The following is a 17,956-nucleotide window of genomic DNA, read 5'->3' on the forward strand; positions in this document are numbered from 1 at the left end:
TGGAGCGGGAGATCGACAGTCGGATTGGTGTATCTTCTGCAGTGATGCAGTCGATATACCGGTCTGTTGTGGTGAAGAAAGAGCTGAACCACAAGGCAAAGCTCTCTATTTACCATTCGATCTACATTCCTACCCTCACCTATGGTCATGAGCTTTGGGTCTGTTCCGGATGCCTCCTGGACGCCTCCTTGGGGAGCTGTTCCGGGCATGTCCAACCAGGAGGAGGCCCCAGGAAGACCTAGGACACGCTGGAGGTGCTATGTCTCTCGGCTGGCCTGGGAACGCCTCGGTATTCCCCCGGAAGAGCTGGAGGAAGTGTCTGGCTAGAGGGAAGTCTGGGCATCCCTGCTTAGACTGCTGAACCCGTGACCCGGCCCCGGATAAGCAGTAGAAGATGGATGGATGGATGGAGTTAGCTGTTTAGTGATTTATTTATAGCCATTTTTCCAAATTTGTAATATGACCTTGGAAATGATAAAGGGGCTACATAAATTATTATTATTATTATTATTGTTATTATTATTATTATTATTATTATTATTGTTATTATTATTATTATTATTATTATTATTATTATTATATATAATATTATTATATTAATATATACTACTATTCATTATCATACTTCAAATACGCTCAAGAGCTGTACAGTATTTCAACAAAAAAAGTGTTTCCACCACAAAGGATGAAATGGACAGAGATGGACAATGTACAGTAGAGAAACCAGCAGCACTAGTCCATGTTGGTGCAGTATTAGTTCTCTCAGACTATGGATCACACCACCTACTGGACAGGGGGAGTTTGAAGACTCTTCAGAGGCTGGAGCAGGAAAACATTTAATAAATCCAGCTGTATTTATACTGAGTGTGAAATATGGCTTCCTAAACTGCCATTTGGCAGAGCAGGTAGTCTGTATTTATTAGTCTTGACATCGAAGCTGTTAGGCACAGTGCCAGGCAAAGCCGCAATACAGACTATAGAGTGAAATCTCCACGTGGGCATGTACAGTCAATCTGTTTATTGTGTCAGGGAAATCTACGTTTTCTGGCCCAGTCGGTGAGAACGTTCATCGGTTAAACTGCTACAGAAATACAGTTACAGCCGCAGTGAACGTCCTGCCAAATGATTTTAATCTAGTGCCTCCTGGTCTTAGCCGATAGGTGAAAATAACTGTTTAAATAACCCTACACACACACACACACACACACACACACACACACACACACACACACACACACACACACACACACACACACACATACATTTCACTACATGTTGTACTGTGTATGGTTGTGTATGTGACAAAATGTGAATGTGAATTTGAATAAAATACACAATCGATCCACATCCATACCAGCAATCCATACCTGGATTCAGACCTAGACACACAGACTAATAAGCACAAGCAAACACAGGTGACAGTTTGAGCATGAATAGATGCCCCAGCAGGACTATGCATTATATGGATGTATGTGTGTTGTATAGATGAAGCAAGGTATTTTACCAGCTAAGTCCTCTGCATACACAGCCTCCCACCTGGCAGAGAATCCGCGGTCAGATAGCCGGCCGTCAGACTGGAAATTCACAGCAATCTTGTTACTGACACTGACAAGCACAGGAGGAAGGATGAAGCCACAGTGTATGCCTGAGAGAGATAGACAGATCAGTTAGACTCAACATACATGCAATCACTAACATTTTAAAGACATGAAAAATCAAATGCTTTTTCTTTTTCACTTTTGGATCACAGCCTAGATATGTTTTGGGGATCTTATGCTTAATTTTTCACGATATTAGCCGCTAATCCTCATGTTATGCAAATGATATACAACTGTTAGTTCCAGTGCATTCATTTGAGTAGTCTAGCAGTTTCAACAGTGCTTATATTTCATATCAACACACTGGGACATTTCACTGTCAATCTTCTTCTGTGTTCCACATCCTGTTTCAAAACCAGTAGAATTAGCAACACCATATAGCAAATATAGCAAATTATAATTTTCAGGAGTTTAACTTTTTGGATCATCAGCTGAAGTTGAAAAGGAAGAAGAGACACCCATTTAACCTTTAACAGGAAAGTATAAATCATTGTGAGCTATCTAGCCAGATAGCTGACATGTTATAACGTGAGTATGGCTTCTTCAGGAGCGATTTCAGCTAAAGGAGTAAAAATGAACAGAATATTTAGTCTTGCTGTTCCTGAAATGTCACTTATTCAAAATTAATTACTTGTTTAAAAAATTGACGTATAAAAGCAATAACACAATCATGCGGTTATATGGAATATATTGTGCCATATAGCGTTGACCCACTTTTTTGCTCGTTAATAAATTCATCTTTGAGAAATTGGTTTCGGATAGAAAAATAAATCACTTCAGGAGGTGCTGCTGGAAAAAAATATTAAGGACAGGGTTGGGTTAAAAATGTCTTCAACGTGTTTCTTATAAATATATTATTATTTAGTTGCACATTTCAGTTAGTTTAATCAAATTTTAGTTAGCAGTGGTAGCAACTGATATTATGCTATGATTTGTTATTGATTATTAATTTTTCACATTACAGTATTGAGTTTTCAATAAAGAAAAAATGCAGTTCAGTGGTTAAGGTGCTGCCACTTCTGGGCCCTTGAGCAAGGCCCTTGACCCTCAATGATTCAGTTGTATAAATGCAGCAAATGGAAGTCGCTCTGGATAAAGGTGTCTGGTAAATGCAATAAGTATTCCATTATTATTTAAAAACGATGAGTAAGTACGGCACGCAGCAGGTTACATATTGGATTGTAAAATGCGCAGTAATTTACACACACTATAAAGACAAGGTAATTGCTGCTGTGTATAAAAGTGCTACTCAGTCATGTTTATGTCAACCATGATAAGAGGCCTGGTTAACAAGTAGGATTCTGAAATTGATTAACAAATCTCCAGATTACGTGCATAACAGTGTATCTTGTCTTCTTTAGTCCGCATGATGCAACCTATGCAACCTAGACACACAGTGTACTGAGATGTGAGCCCTGTAGAATCAAGGTAAAAATCTAATGAGAAATAAGGGTGAGAGATATAACATATCTCAATACATATCTCAATATATATATATATATATATATATATATATATATATATATATATATATATATATATATATATATATATATATATATATATATATATATATACGAGAGAGAGAGAGAGAGAGAGAGAGATACACAAAAACACACTTCCAAGGACAAACTGACGCAGCCAATGAGGCGCAGAGCCGAAACAAGCTTGTACAGTATGTGATTGTCTTGCCACAGCATGGAAGACATTTTGAAACTCTATTCGTGTAAACTGTCAAAGTTGAAGTTCTCTGTGCTCTGCGTCTCAATATTTTTTTTCCGATGCCAATTACAAACGAATCAAATTTTTCTTCACCGTCGTACTTTCTCTCATACTGTCATACTGTCATACCTACTGATACCCTTTCTGTCATCCAACCCCCCTTACTGCGTCTTTCTGTTTCTTCCTGCTGTGTATTTAATCTGACAGTATCTGCCAAGAAGTCCTTGAGAAAGGTATGAGGATAAAACACATACAGGCTCTCGATAATTCCAAAACTCAGCAATTTAGGGGTAATAATTTACTGCTAGCTAGCTCGCTGCCTGCCTTAATCCAGGGATGTATTTACAGCTCCTGGACAAAGCAGGAAAATGGAAAACTATGCACTAAATTCTCACTAAATTCAAAAACTTGAACACTTTTTTATACAACTGCATGGATTGCATTGTACAGGATGTGTTCATAATGGCTCCTGGTTTGGTGGCTGTTCTGTAATTTATCCAGGGATGGTCAACAGTCGAGCATTGCTCGCGGCTAGTATATGATTCACTACTCATTAAGTTGTGCTATTTTAAAAGTCTGTTATTTTTAAATACAAATGTGAATAGATACAGCACACTGATCCATCTGTGGCACCTAACCCATAGGACATCATCACTATCTCTGTGATTAGTACTGTTGATGTGTAGTGACAGGCTTGAATGTCCAAACACAAAGTGGATTTATCATGATGATCCTATATCCTGTAACAGGACCTTTAACATTTTTCTTCTCCCCAAAAAAGTACATGGGATGAAGTTGGACCTGATCTAGTGCCTCCTGTCTGTGCAGACTCAAGCCAAATCTCCAACTGGTGTAGAGACAGCTCAGTGCATTTCGGTGTGCTGGATTGAGTTGCACATCTTGTGTAGGTTGGAGTTAGGGCTTAGGCTTATAGGATGACTCGGATCAGGTCCAGTTTCAACCCCTGGATGTTAGATTCTGCAGCACAGACTGTCTGTTTATTCCTCCTGAATCATTCTTGAAGTAAATAGGCCAAAAAAATATTGTCATGTTAATGAAAAAAGAGGAAAGCTCAAACTCCTCTTTTCATGTGTTTGGTACAAAAGAACTGACAAAGAAAACTCCTTCCATAATAAATAATAAACATCTCCTCACAAAAAAAGTAAAGTCAATGATTCTACATTTTTTATTTGAGACTAATAATCAATAGATTTGTTAAATCCACTGATTACAACCCTATGACTCAGTTGTTGCTATGGAAATGATAACGTACTTTATTAGAATGAGATCATTATAAAGATTTGCATTGCAGCCTGCACTATAATCAGTGTTATAGGAAATCAATCAAAACCATCTGACTATTCAGAACTGAGTGTTCAAATACAGTACTTTGGTATAATCCATATACTCTTTTAGCATGACTGAAGAGATGCTTTGCTCATTTTGTTTGAATTTTAGATTGCTTTTTGTTAGAGCCAGAAAAGAATAGTTTCACTGGGAAAAATAGAAGAAATTTATGCAACTGTGTCAAGCTTTTGCTGTCTAAATTTGCCCTGTAGGTACTATACTATGTAAGCTATTTGCTAACGGATTGTCTGAGACATTAATATGAATATTAGAGCAGCTAGTATAGGATCATGTCCACAATCAGATCAGTCTGCTCTTACCCAGTGACTGCTGGCTGTCGGTGACTGTGAGTTTGTCCTGTTGGCATTGTCCTGCTTCACCTACGATGGCTAAATCAGTGATGTGCAGTTTAACCAAAAGGCCCTTAGGCACGCTGATACTCCAGGAACAACGTAGATTTGCTGGATAAGCATTGGGAAAAGCCAGAGAGTGGATCTCGCCTTTCCGACCGGAAAGATTCCCTTGAGAGTCACAGCCTGAATCTGGAGGAAATTAGGAAAAAGTTAAATAATAAGAAATAGTATGTTATGTGGATAAATGTCATGTATTGGGCATGTTTGCAGTAAAATTATTCTCTTTGCATTCTCCAAATAATAGAGAGAAGAATAAATATAGTCATTTAGATTAAAAAGTATCAGTATTCAGTATTCAAGCCATTGCTCAGTAATCCCTAACTCATATTAATCTTAGCATTAAGGAGAACGTCAAAGCAAACAGAAGTTAATTTCATGAGCTGCCCTGTAGCGATTTTTATAAGGGAGAGATTGCACAGAAGTCAATTTGGTCTCCGTCGCTGGAGTACTTCAATCACAAAGTCAACCTACTGTGAGTTAGAAAAGAAATGCACTCCATTATGTTCCATTACTTTACTAAAGTTTGCCAGGGTCTTTGGGTTTAAAGCTTCATTAGCTGGAGAAAAACATGGAGAAGGTTATTGTTGTGATGTAGTCAGCTGCTGAGTATAGAAAGCTTTGTGCTACTCTGTTTAATAATGCCCCAGAAAGTCCTTTATATCAATTAATCAAGGGAGCAAATAATCATGGGTCTTTTACAGAAACATTCTACTACAAGCCTGGGACAATTTGGATTGGATTAGATCATTCCAAATTTCTTGTTGAGGGATATGCATGGACTAAATGGAGTTTGCTTATGCACATACACTCACTGCAACAATCCAACCTAGAGGTAAGTACTATTTCTGCATTATGTAGTAACATTAAATTTCTTATCTTAGCAAAATGTCTGAGATACAAGAAGGTAGTAATATCTACATAAGATTTAAATGAAAGACTGACATCAATAACCACACCAAGGTCTTTAACTGCTGCACATGATGAAACAGAATTACTCCTAGTACGAGCGCTTCTGTCTCATTAGAAGTAAGTAGGAGTTAATTAGAAGTTAATAAGCCTCTACTGTTTAATGTCCTTTAGAGATTCCTTAACTTTATTAATATGGCATTTTGATGAAACATAATTTTTTTTTTAATGTTTATGAATAAGCTTACCCAGAAGTATCATATATATAAGGAGAAACGCAGAGGGCCTAAAACAGAACCTTGTTGAACAACGAACTTTACATAAAGGTCACCATTTAGACAAAAAAACTGTCCAATGTCTTGAATGTCATGTAACACTCCACAGTGGTGGGTAATATTAAGCTCATATGAAAGATTCTCACGACTCAGACAATTTCAGACAATTTCTCATTTTTAAATCAAACACTGTTTGCTTGCTGGATTAGCAAATACATTTTTTTTCTTTTTTCTCTCTCTAAAAATAAGCACAATTCTCATGTGGCAAAAAGCAACAAACTGGGTTTAATTGGATGAAAACTCCCCCCACTTTTTTCCCTAACCAATTACCGATAATATCTAAGTATTGTTTTACTTCCAGTATCTGTTTTTGTACTTGCATTAATGTTATGTTGCTAAAAATAGCATTCTTATATGCATTACAGCCGTAGTATTATTTTCTCCATGTCTGTAAAATTTCCGCACCATTCTTAAAAGCAAAGCAGGAGAGATTCAATTGGATGAATGTACTTGGTAATGAATCAATGAGTCAATTTATTGCCAGTGCTACGTCATTAGATGCCTTAAAGAAGTATATTTGGGTAAATAAAACTAGAGCACGTCCTGACTCATTAGGATATAAGTTGTTAAAGGCAAACTTTTGCACTCAACCAACATCTAGTGAACCTTTTTTAAATGCATATATTTATACTACTGTAATGTATTAACATTTACTAACAAATGCAAGAGTAGTATTACATTAGCAGATCAGGAGAGGAACCAGTTCAGAAAATGTTTCAACACACCTGTTGGTTCAGAGGTGGTGGGTGGCTTAGTGCTGCTGGTTGGTTTGGTGGTAGTAGTAACAGGTGGAGCACTAACCGCAGTGTAAACTGCACTAAAGCCCTTAGAGTTGTGGAGAGAATCACTTTTAAATCGCACCACCATTTCATTGCTACTGGAAAACACCGGCTTTGGCACCTTATTCCCACAAAAGTGACCTGAAATCAGTGATAAATTGTTGGTGCTTAATGCATACACCAAAAATGCATAGGATGACAATGCTAATTGCTGCTATTAATTGGTGTCTCACCAAGTAGAGGAGCACTGCCACCATCTGAATGACCATCGAAGACATCTACAAAGTCAGTACAGAATTCTGGGGCCAGGTCAAAGGCAGTAAAATTGAGTCGAATCGTCTCTCCATGTGGGACTGTTATCTTCCACTAGGGAATTAAAACACAGCTGGATTCAATTCTTTATTTATTCCCTGAAGTTTCTCTTTTATTGAATCAATATACTGTAAGAAATCCTAAAGCAGTCCAATGATCCACAGGATGAGAATGCATTGAGAATGCAAATGAGTCAAATGTAAATGAAAATCTTTGAATTCTCAATCCTGAGTGGTCAGAATGGTAAATGTTTATATGTATATCTTTTTTTTTAAGAAAATGCTTATATATTGTTAGGAAGGAGCCTCGAGTGTTAGCACTCCAGGACGGAGAAGATTTAGCACTTACCAGTTGCTCTGTAACATGATATATTATTGGCATTTGATAAAACACTTTGGGATGTGCTGTAATAGGAAATAATTCACTTTGGGGTTTAGATTACTTCTCAATTACAGCAAAAACAAAAGTTTTGTATTTCCTATACTGTATAATATTTGACATGTACCGTGTTTAAATCAGACCTAGCTATGAAATTAAAGCAAGCATAAAAGACAGATGTATGACACTACAACTATCAATGAATAACAGAGTAAAACTTCCAGCCCTGAAATCTAATCATTTCCTGGAGATGAGATAATTTACTTACTCAAGAATCAAAGCTTTAAAGCATTCAAATGTTAATGTGTAAGCATCTATAGCAAAGTAGAAAATGATTAACAATATTATCAGATCCTCTGTGGAAGCACATTGTGTACAGTAAACATAACACAGATCATAGTAACTTGCCCCAGAGTTGTCTTCATTTGATCCTCCTGTACTGGAGATGTTACCATTTTCCTGAATTTTCATTAAACTTTTCATAAGCTTAAAAACGGTCTTGATAGAAGAGGATAAATGCAGTCTAATGACGATAAGATGCAATGACTAGTGTTTCAGTACAATGACTGTCTCTCGCTCCAAAAAAAAACAAAACCCCTCATTCTAATTAAATCAGGTTACATAATTGTTCAGAGCCAATCAAACTGTTTGATCAGAATAGATTTTACATATCAGTTGCTACCTTGGTTATAGGTGAAGCATCTGAGGCTGAGAATATATTTTGCTCAGTGCTGAACTCTAACTAATTTGTCATCTCCTGTGGCATGTTCAGGCGTTCATTAGTGCAACTTCATTAGATTCAATCATGCTAATCAAAGTTGACAGAATTTGCTTTGACAGAAGTGATGGATGGATCTGATCTGGTGATGTGACCATGAACTGGAAATTGAATTTGAAGTTCACCCCCCAAATCATCCAGTCCTAGAGTTACAGTAGATGCAAAAAATTTTTAGAAACCGTGTTAAGAAATCTATTCTATCTGCACTACCTGTGGATTTTTTTTGTTATGCTAGCAATGTGAAATTATGTTAGCATGTTATTCAGCTTACCATCTAGACTAGAAAATGTTTTCTTGTTTTCTAAGCAAATGTTTAATTACTAATTAAACACGGATTGGGAAATGAAACTTCTCAAATGATGAAGGATTGTGATTCTGCTTGTTCATAATATTTATTCATCTTATAGCATGTTTTTTTTAGTTAGCAACAAAGGTCATGCGATACGTTTTATCCACTTGCGGCAACCTTTAACTTAAGCATGTTCATTCTAATTACAAAATATGTTCTAAAAGAAAGAAAGAAAAATGTAGCTTAAAGATAAACAATACTGGAAACACTGCACAGGAAAATTTAAAATAGCAATATTTCTAACGAGCTAAGTCTTAGCATGCTATTTGTCTAATCGGTTTGCTGCTGTATGCATAATATAAACTAAAATAATAAGGAAGATGTTGCTAGGTCGAACTGTATGCAGTTCATTTGTGTAAACAAAATCAAATTAATTTTCATTAAAGAGTTTGCTTCATTACATTTCAGGTTGTACACTGAGCAGATGCTCGGGCTTTGCAGCTAGCGAAAGTGCCGACATGTCCTGCTCAGGGCCATGACTACAGCGATCTGTCTGCATACAACATACTTCTTCTGGGAATTGAACATGCCGCTGAATGATTGCAGGCCCATTACCTTAATCGCTAAACCAATCTGCCTTACACACACACACACACACACACACACACACACACACACACACACACACACACACACACACACACACACACACACAAACACACACACACACACACACAAACACACACACACATAGTCTCTCTATTTCTCTCTTGCACTCTTCACTACCTCACACACACAAGAATTACCATCCAATTAGAAACCCAGTGACTGCAATAGTGATTCAGATAATTCTGCTTTGTATGCACCCTTATGTTGTCATGCAGCCGTCTGTTATGCTGCAGCTCGACAGACTGACTGCAGATTAGCCGACGCGGGCGCTACGCCCGGCCAGATGGAGCCACGGAACGGCAGAGAGGCTCCCGATGATCCAAACTCCATAATCAAACAAGCTCATGTCACTGTCGCCTCAAAGGGATGTTTTTTTGGGGACTTGGTGAAATGTGACTGAAATAGCTAATCACTTTCACACTTCACTGCTAATAGCCACAATATTAAAGTGACCAGTACACGAATAAAGGCCCTCCACAGAGGTTCAAGAACCTTCTAAGGAACTAAAGACTCTTGTATAATAATTTGTGTTTTTAGTGTTATATTTATACTGTACTACAGGAACAGTAAACATTATCTAAAATAACAGATAAAAAATTTTATTTTAGCATTTAGCAAAAAACAAAGCAAAACAAAACAAAACAAAACAAAACAAAACAAAAAAAAAAACACGATGATGAAATGATTAAGCTAACCTGGGAAAAGGCTGAGTTTGAAGGGTTTTTATTAATTTAATTTAATTTATTTATTTTTACCAGCTGAATGCACTTGATTTCATGCATTGCCTTTAATGCAGACAATACTCTGTCTGGAGACATGTGCCGAAAAACAGTTCATTTCAAATTCAGGAATAAACAAGATAATAAGGAAAGAAAAGGAAAGTTTTCTTTTCTCTTATCACACAGCAACGGTGACAGATTTTCCATTTGTTATTCACAGCTACGATTAATGTTGTGGTATGTGTAGATGTGCAGTTTGTCATTTTACCAAGATAAGCCTTCGTCCTAAAGCTTCTTCAGTAATCTCTTAAAAAAAATTTTTTAAAGATTTTTATAAAGATTAAACAAACATCTCCTTACAAACAAACACAAAACAAAGACTTCATTATATCAGTATTTCCACACTTTTATTAATTCATGCGGGACATCCTTGGTACAAGTCCCTCTGTTAGTTGTTACTATAGTAGCAATAATGTATTAAAGTGAGTGTGATAATATTAACCTGTGATTTGATTTATAGCTAGAACTACTGTCCAGACTAAAGTTATAGAAAATGAATCAACACCTGCTGACCAATAAGAATTGAGAATTCAACAACGGTGAGCTGGAGCAGGAACACATTTCCTAACCTGGATCATTTCAAATCTTGTCAGACCACATGACAGGACTTTAGGAGTCAGAACTCTAATGCTCCCGGCAGAATGTTAAGAATTTTACGATGGAAATATAGAAACACACAAACAAACCACAATATCAAGAGGTGTTTTTCAAAATAACTGCAGATTTTGCGCAGATTGTGGTCAAGACGTGTTGCGTGACGTCTTCAGAATGTGCATTCATATTGGATTTGTGAAGTCATATTGGATTTGTGTGTCTCATAAAGTCATATACGTAATTACAAATGTGTCCTAATTGGTTGGAGTTTAAAATATTTTTGTCAAGAATGCACATTTTTGTCAAGAATGCGCATTTTTTTCTTAGAATGCACAAAAACTCTGCAAGTTGCATCACAATTTAAAATAAATAAATAAATAAATAAATAAATAAATAAATAAATAAATAAATAAAAGGCCACTGCAAAATCGGCATATTTGGGCCACAACAGTCACAAATTTGGGTTCCTGCACCTTCATAAGTGCTTCTGTTAACCCTACACTCATGGGTTATTTTACTGCTACAACAAGAAACAAAATGAGTGAAAGAGAAATAAAAGATCTGAGCATACCTGGTACACCACACCGTCCTCGTAGTTCTTCTCTGGGAAGCCGGGGGTCATCAGCTCCCCATGGTCACCCTGCAGAAAGCCACCAGCTCCTACGATATCTAGAAAGATGGGAAGCGTGTGGTTCAGAGAAGTGGAGAAGTGGGTCGAGTGAATGATGCCTCAGAGATATCGAGCTCTACATGTTCTCATGCTGTCAGATCGTGACACATTTCTACCTCTGCGGTTCCTTTCACCCTCTGGACCTGCACGATTCATTTTCTGCTGGTGTTCCCACATGGATACTGTAATGTTCTGCACTCCCCAAAACCAGACTCACCCTTATTTCTGTAGATAATCTCATCTGCATTTTGTAGATTTCTAACTACTCATAAAGATGCTGACATTCACATTTGTTTCTTTATATTCTAGTGTCACCCAGATGAGGACGTTCCTCTCGAGGATGCTTCCTCAAATCATCTCAGGTAGATTTTACTCACCACCATCACCTCTGGCTTGCTTATGATCATTGTTTATATTCCTGTAAAGCTGCTTTCCGAAAATATCCGTTGTTAAAAGTGCTATACAAGTAAAATCGAATCAAATCGACACACTTAAGAAGCACTGCTAATTCCTTTCCACTTGCTTCTCTTTTTCTATTCTTTCTAAGGCATCTACATATCGTTTCAGCTCCAGTTGTGTTCTGCTTCATGAAGATTTTTGGACCTTCATTAAGAAAAGGCCAATCCTCTGAAGACCTACATGCTGTATGTACCTGCTCCAGTTGGATTCCGCTTCATGAGGATTTCAAACATTTAAAAGGAGATGTGGTCTTTGAGGTCAACAAACTCTTAAATAATACTCAATTGTATGACTGTAGAAAGGACATTGTTCATAATAAGACCCTCTGGTGTTTATAACAGTTTATAATTACACCCTCCAGTGTCACCCAAATGAGGATGAGGTTCCCTTTTGAGTCTGGTTCCTCTCAAGGTTTCTTCCTCTTCCATCTAAGGAAGATTTTCCTCACCACAGTTGCCTCAGTCACCTCAGGCTTGTTCAATAGGGATAAATACAAACATGTTTAAATTTAAGTCTAACATTAATCTTGAACTTTTATATAATATTAATCTTTTTGTACTATATTTCTTATGTTCTGTAAAGCTGCTTTGAGACAACATCCATTGGTAAAAACCCTACACAAATAAAATTGAACTGAACTGAATTGAACTACATACTGTTCGTCTAGACTCTTCTACACTGTATACTGTATTGATTTATCATGCCACTTTTACTCCTCTGCCGCTTAGATCACGGCAAGTCGAGATTTGCTCTTCATGTCGTCTTGGGAATTTTCTTGTGCTTCTGGATCTTTATTTGCGATTTCGAGAAAGCTTTCTGGGAAAATACCTATAAAAGAGCTGTACAAATACAAATGAAACCACTCGAGATATTATGAGTCTTGTCTCTCTTCCGTGTCAGCGATGCGGCTGGTAGTTTTCTAGGTCAAATGCACACAGACACACACCAATCTCCCTCAATCCTCAATTTAAACAGAGTACAATTATTTTATTCTCATTATCACTCTGACATTAAATCATTCCAAATACAATCAGGTAAAGATTATACGTTCAAAATAACAACGGCCCTGAGGACATAATGGGGTCTTCTATATATATATGGTGCTGAGTATGGCCACCATCTTCCCAGCTCTCAAACTATTTTCATCAGTGTATTTTCATTATTTATATTTGGATTAAACATGTTAAAGCAGACAAAGCTGGACCTTGTATTTGGACAAAAGGTCCCTGTAAGGTTGCAGGTTAACCATGTTGTCGCATTACAGGTTTTTTTTTGTTTTTGAGGCCAAAAAATGGAATTTGTTCATGATTTTGTGGTTGAATGAGTTTAGCTTTGAATGTCTTTGTCATGTCCCATTCCACAGTGGGGGTTAATATGAAACCCATATGAAAGTAGATCCCCAGGGCTTTAAGGATTTGTAAGTATTTCTGGTTTTACTTAACGTACCAGAGGCACTAAATTCATAGAAATGCTTATAAAAAAAAAAAACATAACATCTTCACATTTTAGCTGCTTATGAACAAGCCCCAGGTGCTTGTTCATAAGCAGCTAAAATGTGAAGGTGTTATCTTCAACCACTAAAATTCTGTAAGTTTACCAACAGATGAAAAAACACATGTCTCACACAGAAACACAACAGAGTCCTGACTCGTTTTAGATCAGACTTATGACCAATTCATTTGTTTATACTGATTGAAAATGTCTGATAATTCAAAAGCAATAATAAAAACAGGGTTAATTACCAGTAACCGCATTAGGGTTCACAGCATGGTACATGGCTTTGAATCCTTTGTCTGTATATCCGCTGTTTGTATCGAAATACACCTTCAAACTGCTTCCCAGTGACACCATCGGCTTCGGTTTGGAATAACCGCAGAATTTCCCTGTAAAAATAAAAACACAAGAACAAAATAAAATGATCAGAACAAATTTGGTTTACATTATAAAAATAAAAGTGGACATTAAATAAAGGAATATTCTGTATGGAATTAATAAAACCAAATGGGAATTACACATTGCTTCACTCAAAGTCTGTTTTTGTTTTTTTGTTTTTTTTTAATTTTATAACTTTTTTAGGGGGGGGGGGGATGTCATGGAACACATTTGGGGGGTAGTTTGGGGGGGTAGATGTTGGTTGCTCTGTGACTCATTCAACAATTTTTATTTGATCTACTGAAAGAACGTTAAAATAAAATCCCGCTCCTTCGAATCTGAAAGTTTGTAAGATGACTCAGTCCTCTTTAAGATGCGGAGGAGGATGCAGCTGACTCCAGTTTAGTTTAGATGGATGGTGTAATGTGGAACATTCCATCTGACCCAGAATCCCAAGTGGTTTGTGATGGGGGACTAATTTCAGGCATGACATCAAAGCGCTATCTTCTTAGCCTTGGAGACTGGAGGGTTGTGGCAGAAGGGCTGGGGAAAGCGTGTTTGTGTGTGTGTGTGTGTGTGTGTGTGTGTGTGTGTGTGTGTGTGTGTGTGTGTGTGTGTGTGTGTGTGTGTGTGTGTGTGTGTGTTTGTGTGTGTGTGTGTGTGATTTCTAACTTGGTCAGAGTCTGCAATCAATATTTTACAAGTTATCATTATCCAGAATATTTTTCATAGCATGTCTCTATTTTCTGAAACCTCTTTAATTGCCTGGTTTCATTTCTAGAAAAATTCTGAAATGAAAATCATTTCAAACCACTTAAGATGATGTGCTCATGTATCGAGAAATGATGATATTTCAAGGCACTGTGTAATGATGTCAGGAACATCTTGGGCAATTCCCTGCCAGACCACTAGGGGGGGGGGTGCTGGCAGGTGTTTCCACTCCTTCAAGGTCATGTGTTTTCCCACCTGTGTCTTGGTATCCCTAAAGTGTTCCTCTATTTATACCTGCCCTCTTGTATCAGTCCTTGGTCTTCATTGTTGTATGTCAGACTCTATTTTTGTGTGTCATTGTCCCGGATTATGTTGTGTAGTGTTTATGGTTTTTGTAATGTTATGTTGTACGTGAATAAAAAGTATGGAGAATGTCTTGCATTTAGGTCTGGTCTGTGAAGCTCAACGGAAAGATGTGACAAATCTAGGAGTTGTGTATATCAAGTCAAGTCAAGTCAAGAAGCTGTATATGAGTATAAATGTGTAGTGACTTTGGGAAACCCATTCATATCATGAAATAAAATAAAACATAAAATATAAATATTGCATGATAAAAAAATACCTTTAGCCATGTAAAAGGTTGAACATTTGATAACTTCAACAGAAATGAATTCATTTGAAAACTAGGATGAATTCAGAAATTACGCTGATGCTCAAATCCATGTTTTTCCCTCACCACCGTCACCTTTGGTTGCTCATGAGGGATAAAATGTATGATTTGTCTTAGCATCATTATCTATTTCTATAATTTATCTTATATAAATTCTTAGAAATGTGGGTGTTTCAACGTAGTATTGAAAAGTGAAAGGTGAAGAGGGAAAAGAAAGAAAATGACATTCGATATTTAATAATGATGGCAAGTAAAAATATTATAATTATATATATATATATATATATATATATATATATATATATATATATATATATATATATATATATATATATATATATATATAATTAATATTAATATTAATATCAATATTAATATACTATTAATTTCAGCTCTGTTTCAGATATCTTAGTGTATCTATATATGCCCTAGAGGCAGAAATTATATCATTTGGTGCTAAGACATTTTTGTCAGAGATGTTTACATTTTAATTTACGTTACATTTATTACATTTGTAACATACAAATGTTAGTGCATCTCTAACACGATCGGTCACGAACATCATCCCAGAAGAATGTAATCCTGTAAGATCATATTTGTAAAGCATTCCTTTTTTAATAAAACAACCAATCACAGTCTTCAATAGAATGTGTCATACCTAGTAACAGGGTTAAGCCCCGCCTCCTCTCTAAGATAAAAGTTGTTGTATTGTCTTTGCACAGAGTTGTTCTGAGATCGGTGCTGAGTCACTCTTAAGATAAGATTCCTTGTGAGAAATGTTTAAGCTAGATTAGCAGCTCTCTGAGATCGTTCTTAGAATCTTTATGAATACAGGTGCTGATATCTAAGGAGTGTCATGGCCTAAAAACATTGCATTTCTCTGGAGGAGTAAAGACTTACAGTATGCACACTAACTCCTTCCCTCAGCACAGAGCAGACTGCATAAAAAACGAGTCTGAAGATGATTGATACACATGGGCGGGTGTTCCCCAGCCTACTGATTTTCTCTCAATCCTTATCTTCATTACTGAAGAAAAACTGACAACACTCCTGTCTAAGAACATTGCAGCCTAAAATTAGAAGTTAGGATATCGTGGGATTCTCACCGATGATCCCTAACTCATCCTGGAGTGTGATGGCGTCTGTGCTGCATGTGTCTGATTCCTCCAGAGAGAAGTCTTGGAACCACAAAGCGATCACCTGGGGATATAAACACAGGCAGGTTGTTTCTCAAATGCTTTCTCAGCTAGTTTAATTAAACAGAAAATGGATGCAGGTTGTGTTCACACTCTCTCTGTCTGTACAAAGCTGTTTTTCATATTTCTAATTAAAAATTCTCAGCCCACTTTTTATGACTCAAAAATAAATAAGCATACATTGTCTAGTACAAGGGGGGCACAGTGGTTTAGTGGTTAGCACGTTTGCCTCACACCTCCAGGGTTGGGGGCCTTGTGTGCGTGGAGTTTGTTCTCCCCGTGCCTTGGGGGTTTCCTCCGGGTACTCCGGTTTCCTCCCCCGGTCCAAAGACATGCATGGTAGGTTGATTGGCATCTCTGGAAAATTGTCCATAGTGTGTGAGTGTGTGAGTGAATGAGAGTGTGTGTGTGTGCCCTGCGATGGGTTGGCACTCCGTTCAGGGTGTATCCTGCCTCGATGCCCGATGATGCCTGAGATAGGCACAGGCTCCACGTGACCCGAGAAGTTCGGATAAGCGGTAGAAAATGAATGAATGAATGAATGTCTAGTACAAGCTGATTTCAGCTTTTCTTCCTTTAATATTCCATTTAATAATGAAGTCACAAGTTAATACTATAACATTTAGTTACCATTCTCTAGATTTATTTTTTTCACCTTTTTAGAAATTTTGTCTAAATTACGGCAAAGCTAACCATCACAAATCTCCTCTCCCTCGCACAAGTCATGGAAAGTTTAGTCAGATCAGTTGACAGTGTCGATGGATCCAAACTTTGAAAATCTACCAGAAATAGTAGAACATCCAGGTACCTTCGGGATGCTCATTTCAACATACTACAATTTGGGACACATTAATTCGAGTCCCGGATACTATTTAGGACGGATAGTAGGCGAATTGGGACGCAGCATATGTCTTGAAATGAGGCATGAAATGCAGAGCAGAGAAAGAAAGTGTGTGTGTGTGTGTGTGTGAGAGAGAGAGAGAGAGAGAGAGAGAGAGAGAGAGAGAGAGAGAGAGAGAGAGAGAGAGAGAGAGACAGAGAGAGGAGCAGAGAAATGCGAATTTCTCTAACAGCCTCCTCCTGAGCTTGAATTTTTGTAGTTTTTGTTGACGTTGAATTATTCCAGTTAATAATTGAGTGTTGCTGAACTGACAAGCTCAAACTAAAGACCTAACAAAAAAACTACACTCTCTCCCTCTCTCTTTCTCTCTCTTTCTCTCTCACTCACTCTCTCGCACTTGCTCTCTCTCTCTCACTCTCGCTCTCACTCTCTTTCTCGCTCTTGCTCTCTCTCTCTCTCTCTCTCTCTCTCTCTCTCAGTTTCACTCTCTGTCTCTCTCTGTCTCTCTCTGTCTCTCTCTCTCTCTCTCTCTCTCTTTCTCTCTTTCTCTCTTTCTCGTATATGCCTGCCTCGTGAGACCTTATTCCCTTATTCTCTTCCTAATAATTTCATTATAGTTCATCATAGTTTCCTCTCAC

General features: G+C 37.3%; 1 protein-coding gene across 1 annotated transcript in view; it reads right to left on the minus strand.

Annotated features, from left to right (window-relative positions):
* Window positions 1–17,956, minus strand: part of zgc:154142 (uncharacterized protein LOC555481 homolog) — a 45,111-nt gene that overhangs the window by 20,710 nt on the left and 6,445 nt on the right. Inside the window, exons 3-9 of the mRNA XM_027146066.2 lie at window positions 16,388–16,481; window positions 13,771–13,911; window positions 11,471–11,568; window positions 7,334–7,466; window positions 7,047–7,241; window positions 4,988–5,209; window positions 1,505–1,645 (exon numbers count right to left, since the gene is read on the minus strand). Of these exons, the coding sequence (XP_027001867.2) occupies window positions 1,505–1,645; window positions 4,988–5,209; window positions 7,047–7,241; window positions 7,334–7,466; window positions 11,471–11,568; window positions 13,771–13,911; window positions 16,388–16,481 (1,024 nt within the window). The remainder of the gene's footprint in view (window positions 1–1,504; window positions 1,646–4,987; window positions 5,210–7,046; window positions 7,242–7,333; window positions 7,467–11,470; window positions 11,569–13,770; window positions 13,912–16,387; window positions 16,482–17,956) is intronic.

The sequence above is a fragment of the Tachysurus fulvidraco genome, chromosome 4 (assembly GCF_022655615.1).
Source record: "Tachysurus fulvidraco isolate hzauxx_2018 chromosome 4, HZAU_PFXX_2.0, whole genome shotgun sequence".
Lineage (NCBI taxonomy): Eukaryota > Metazoa > Chordata > Actinopteri > Siluriformes > Bagridae > Tachysurus > Tachysurus fulvidraco.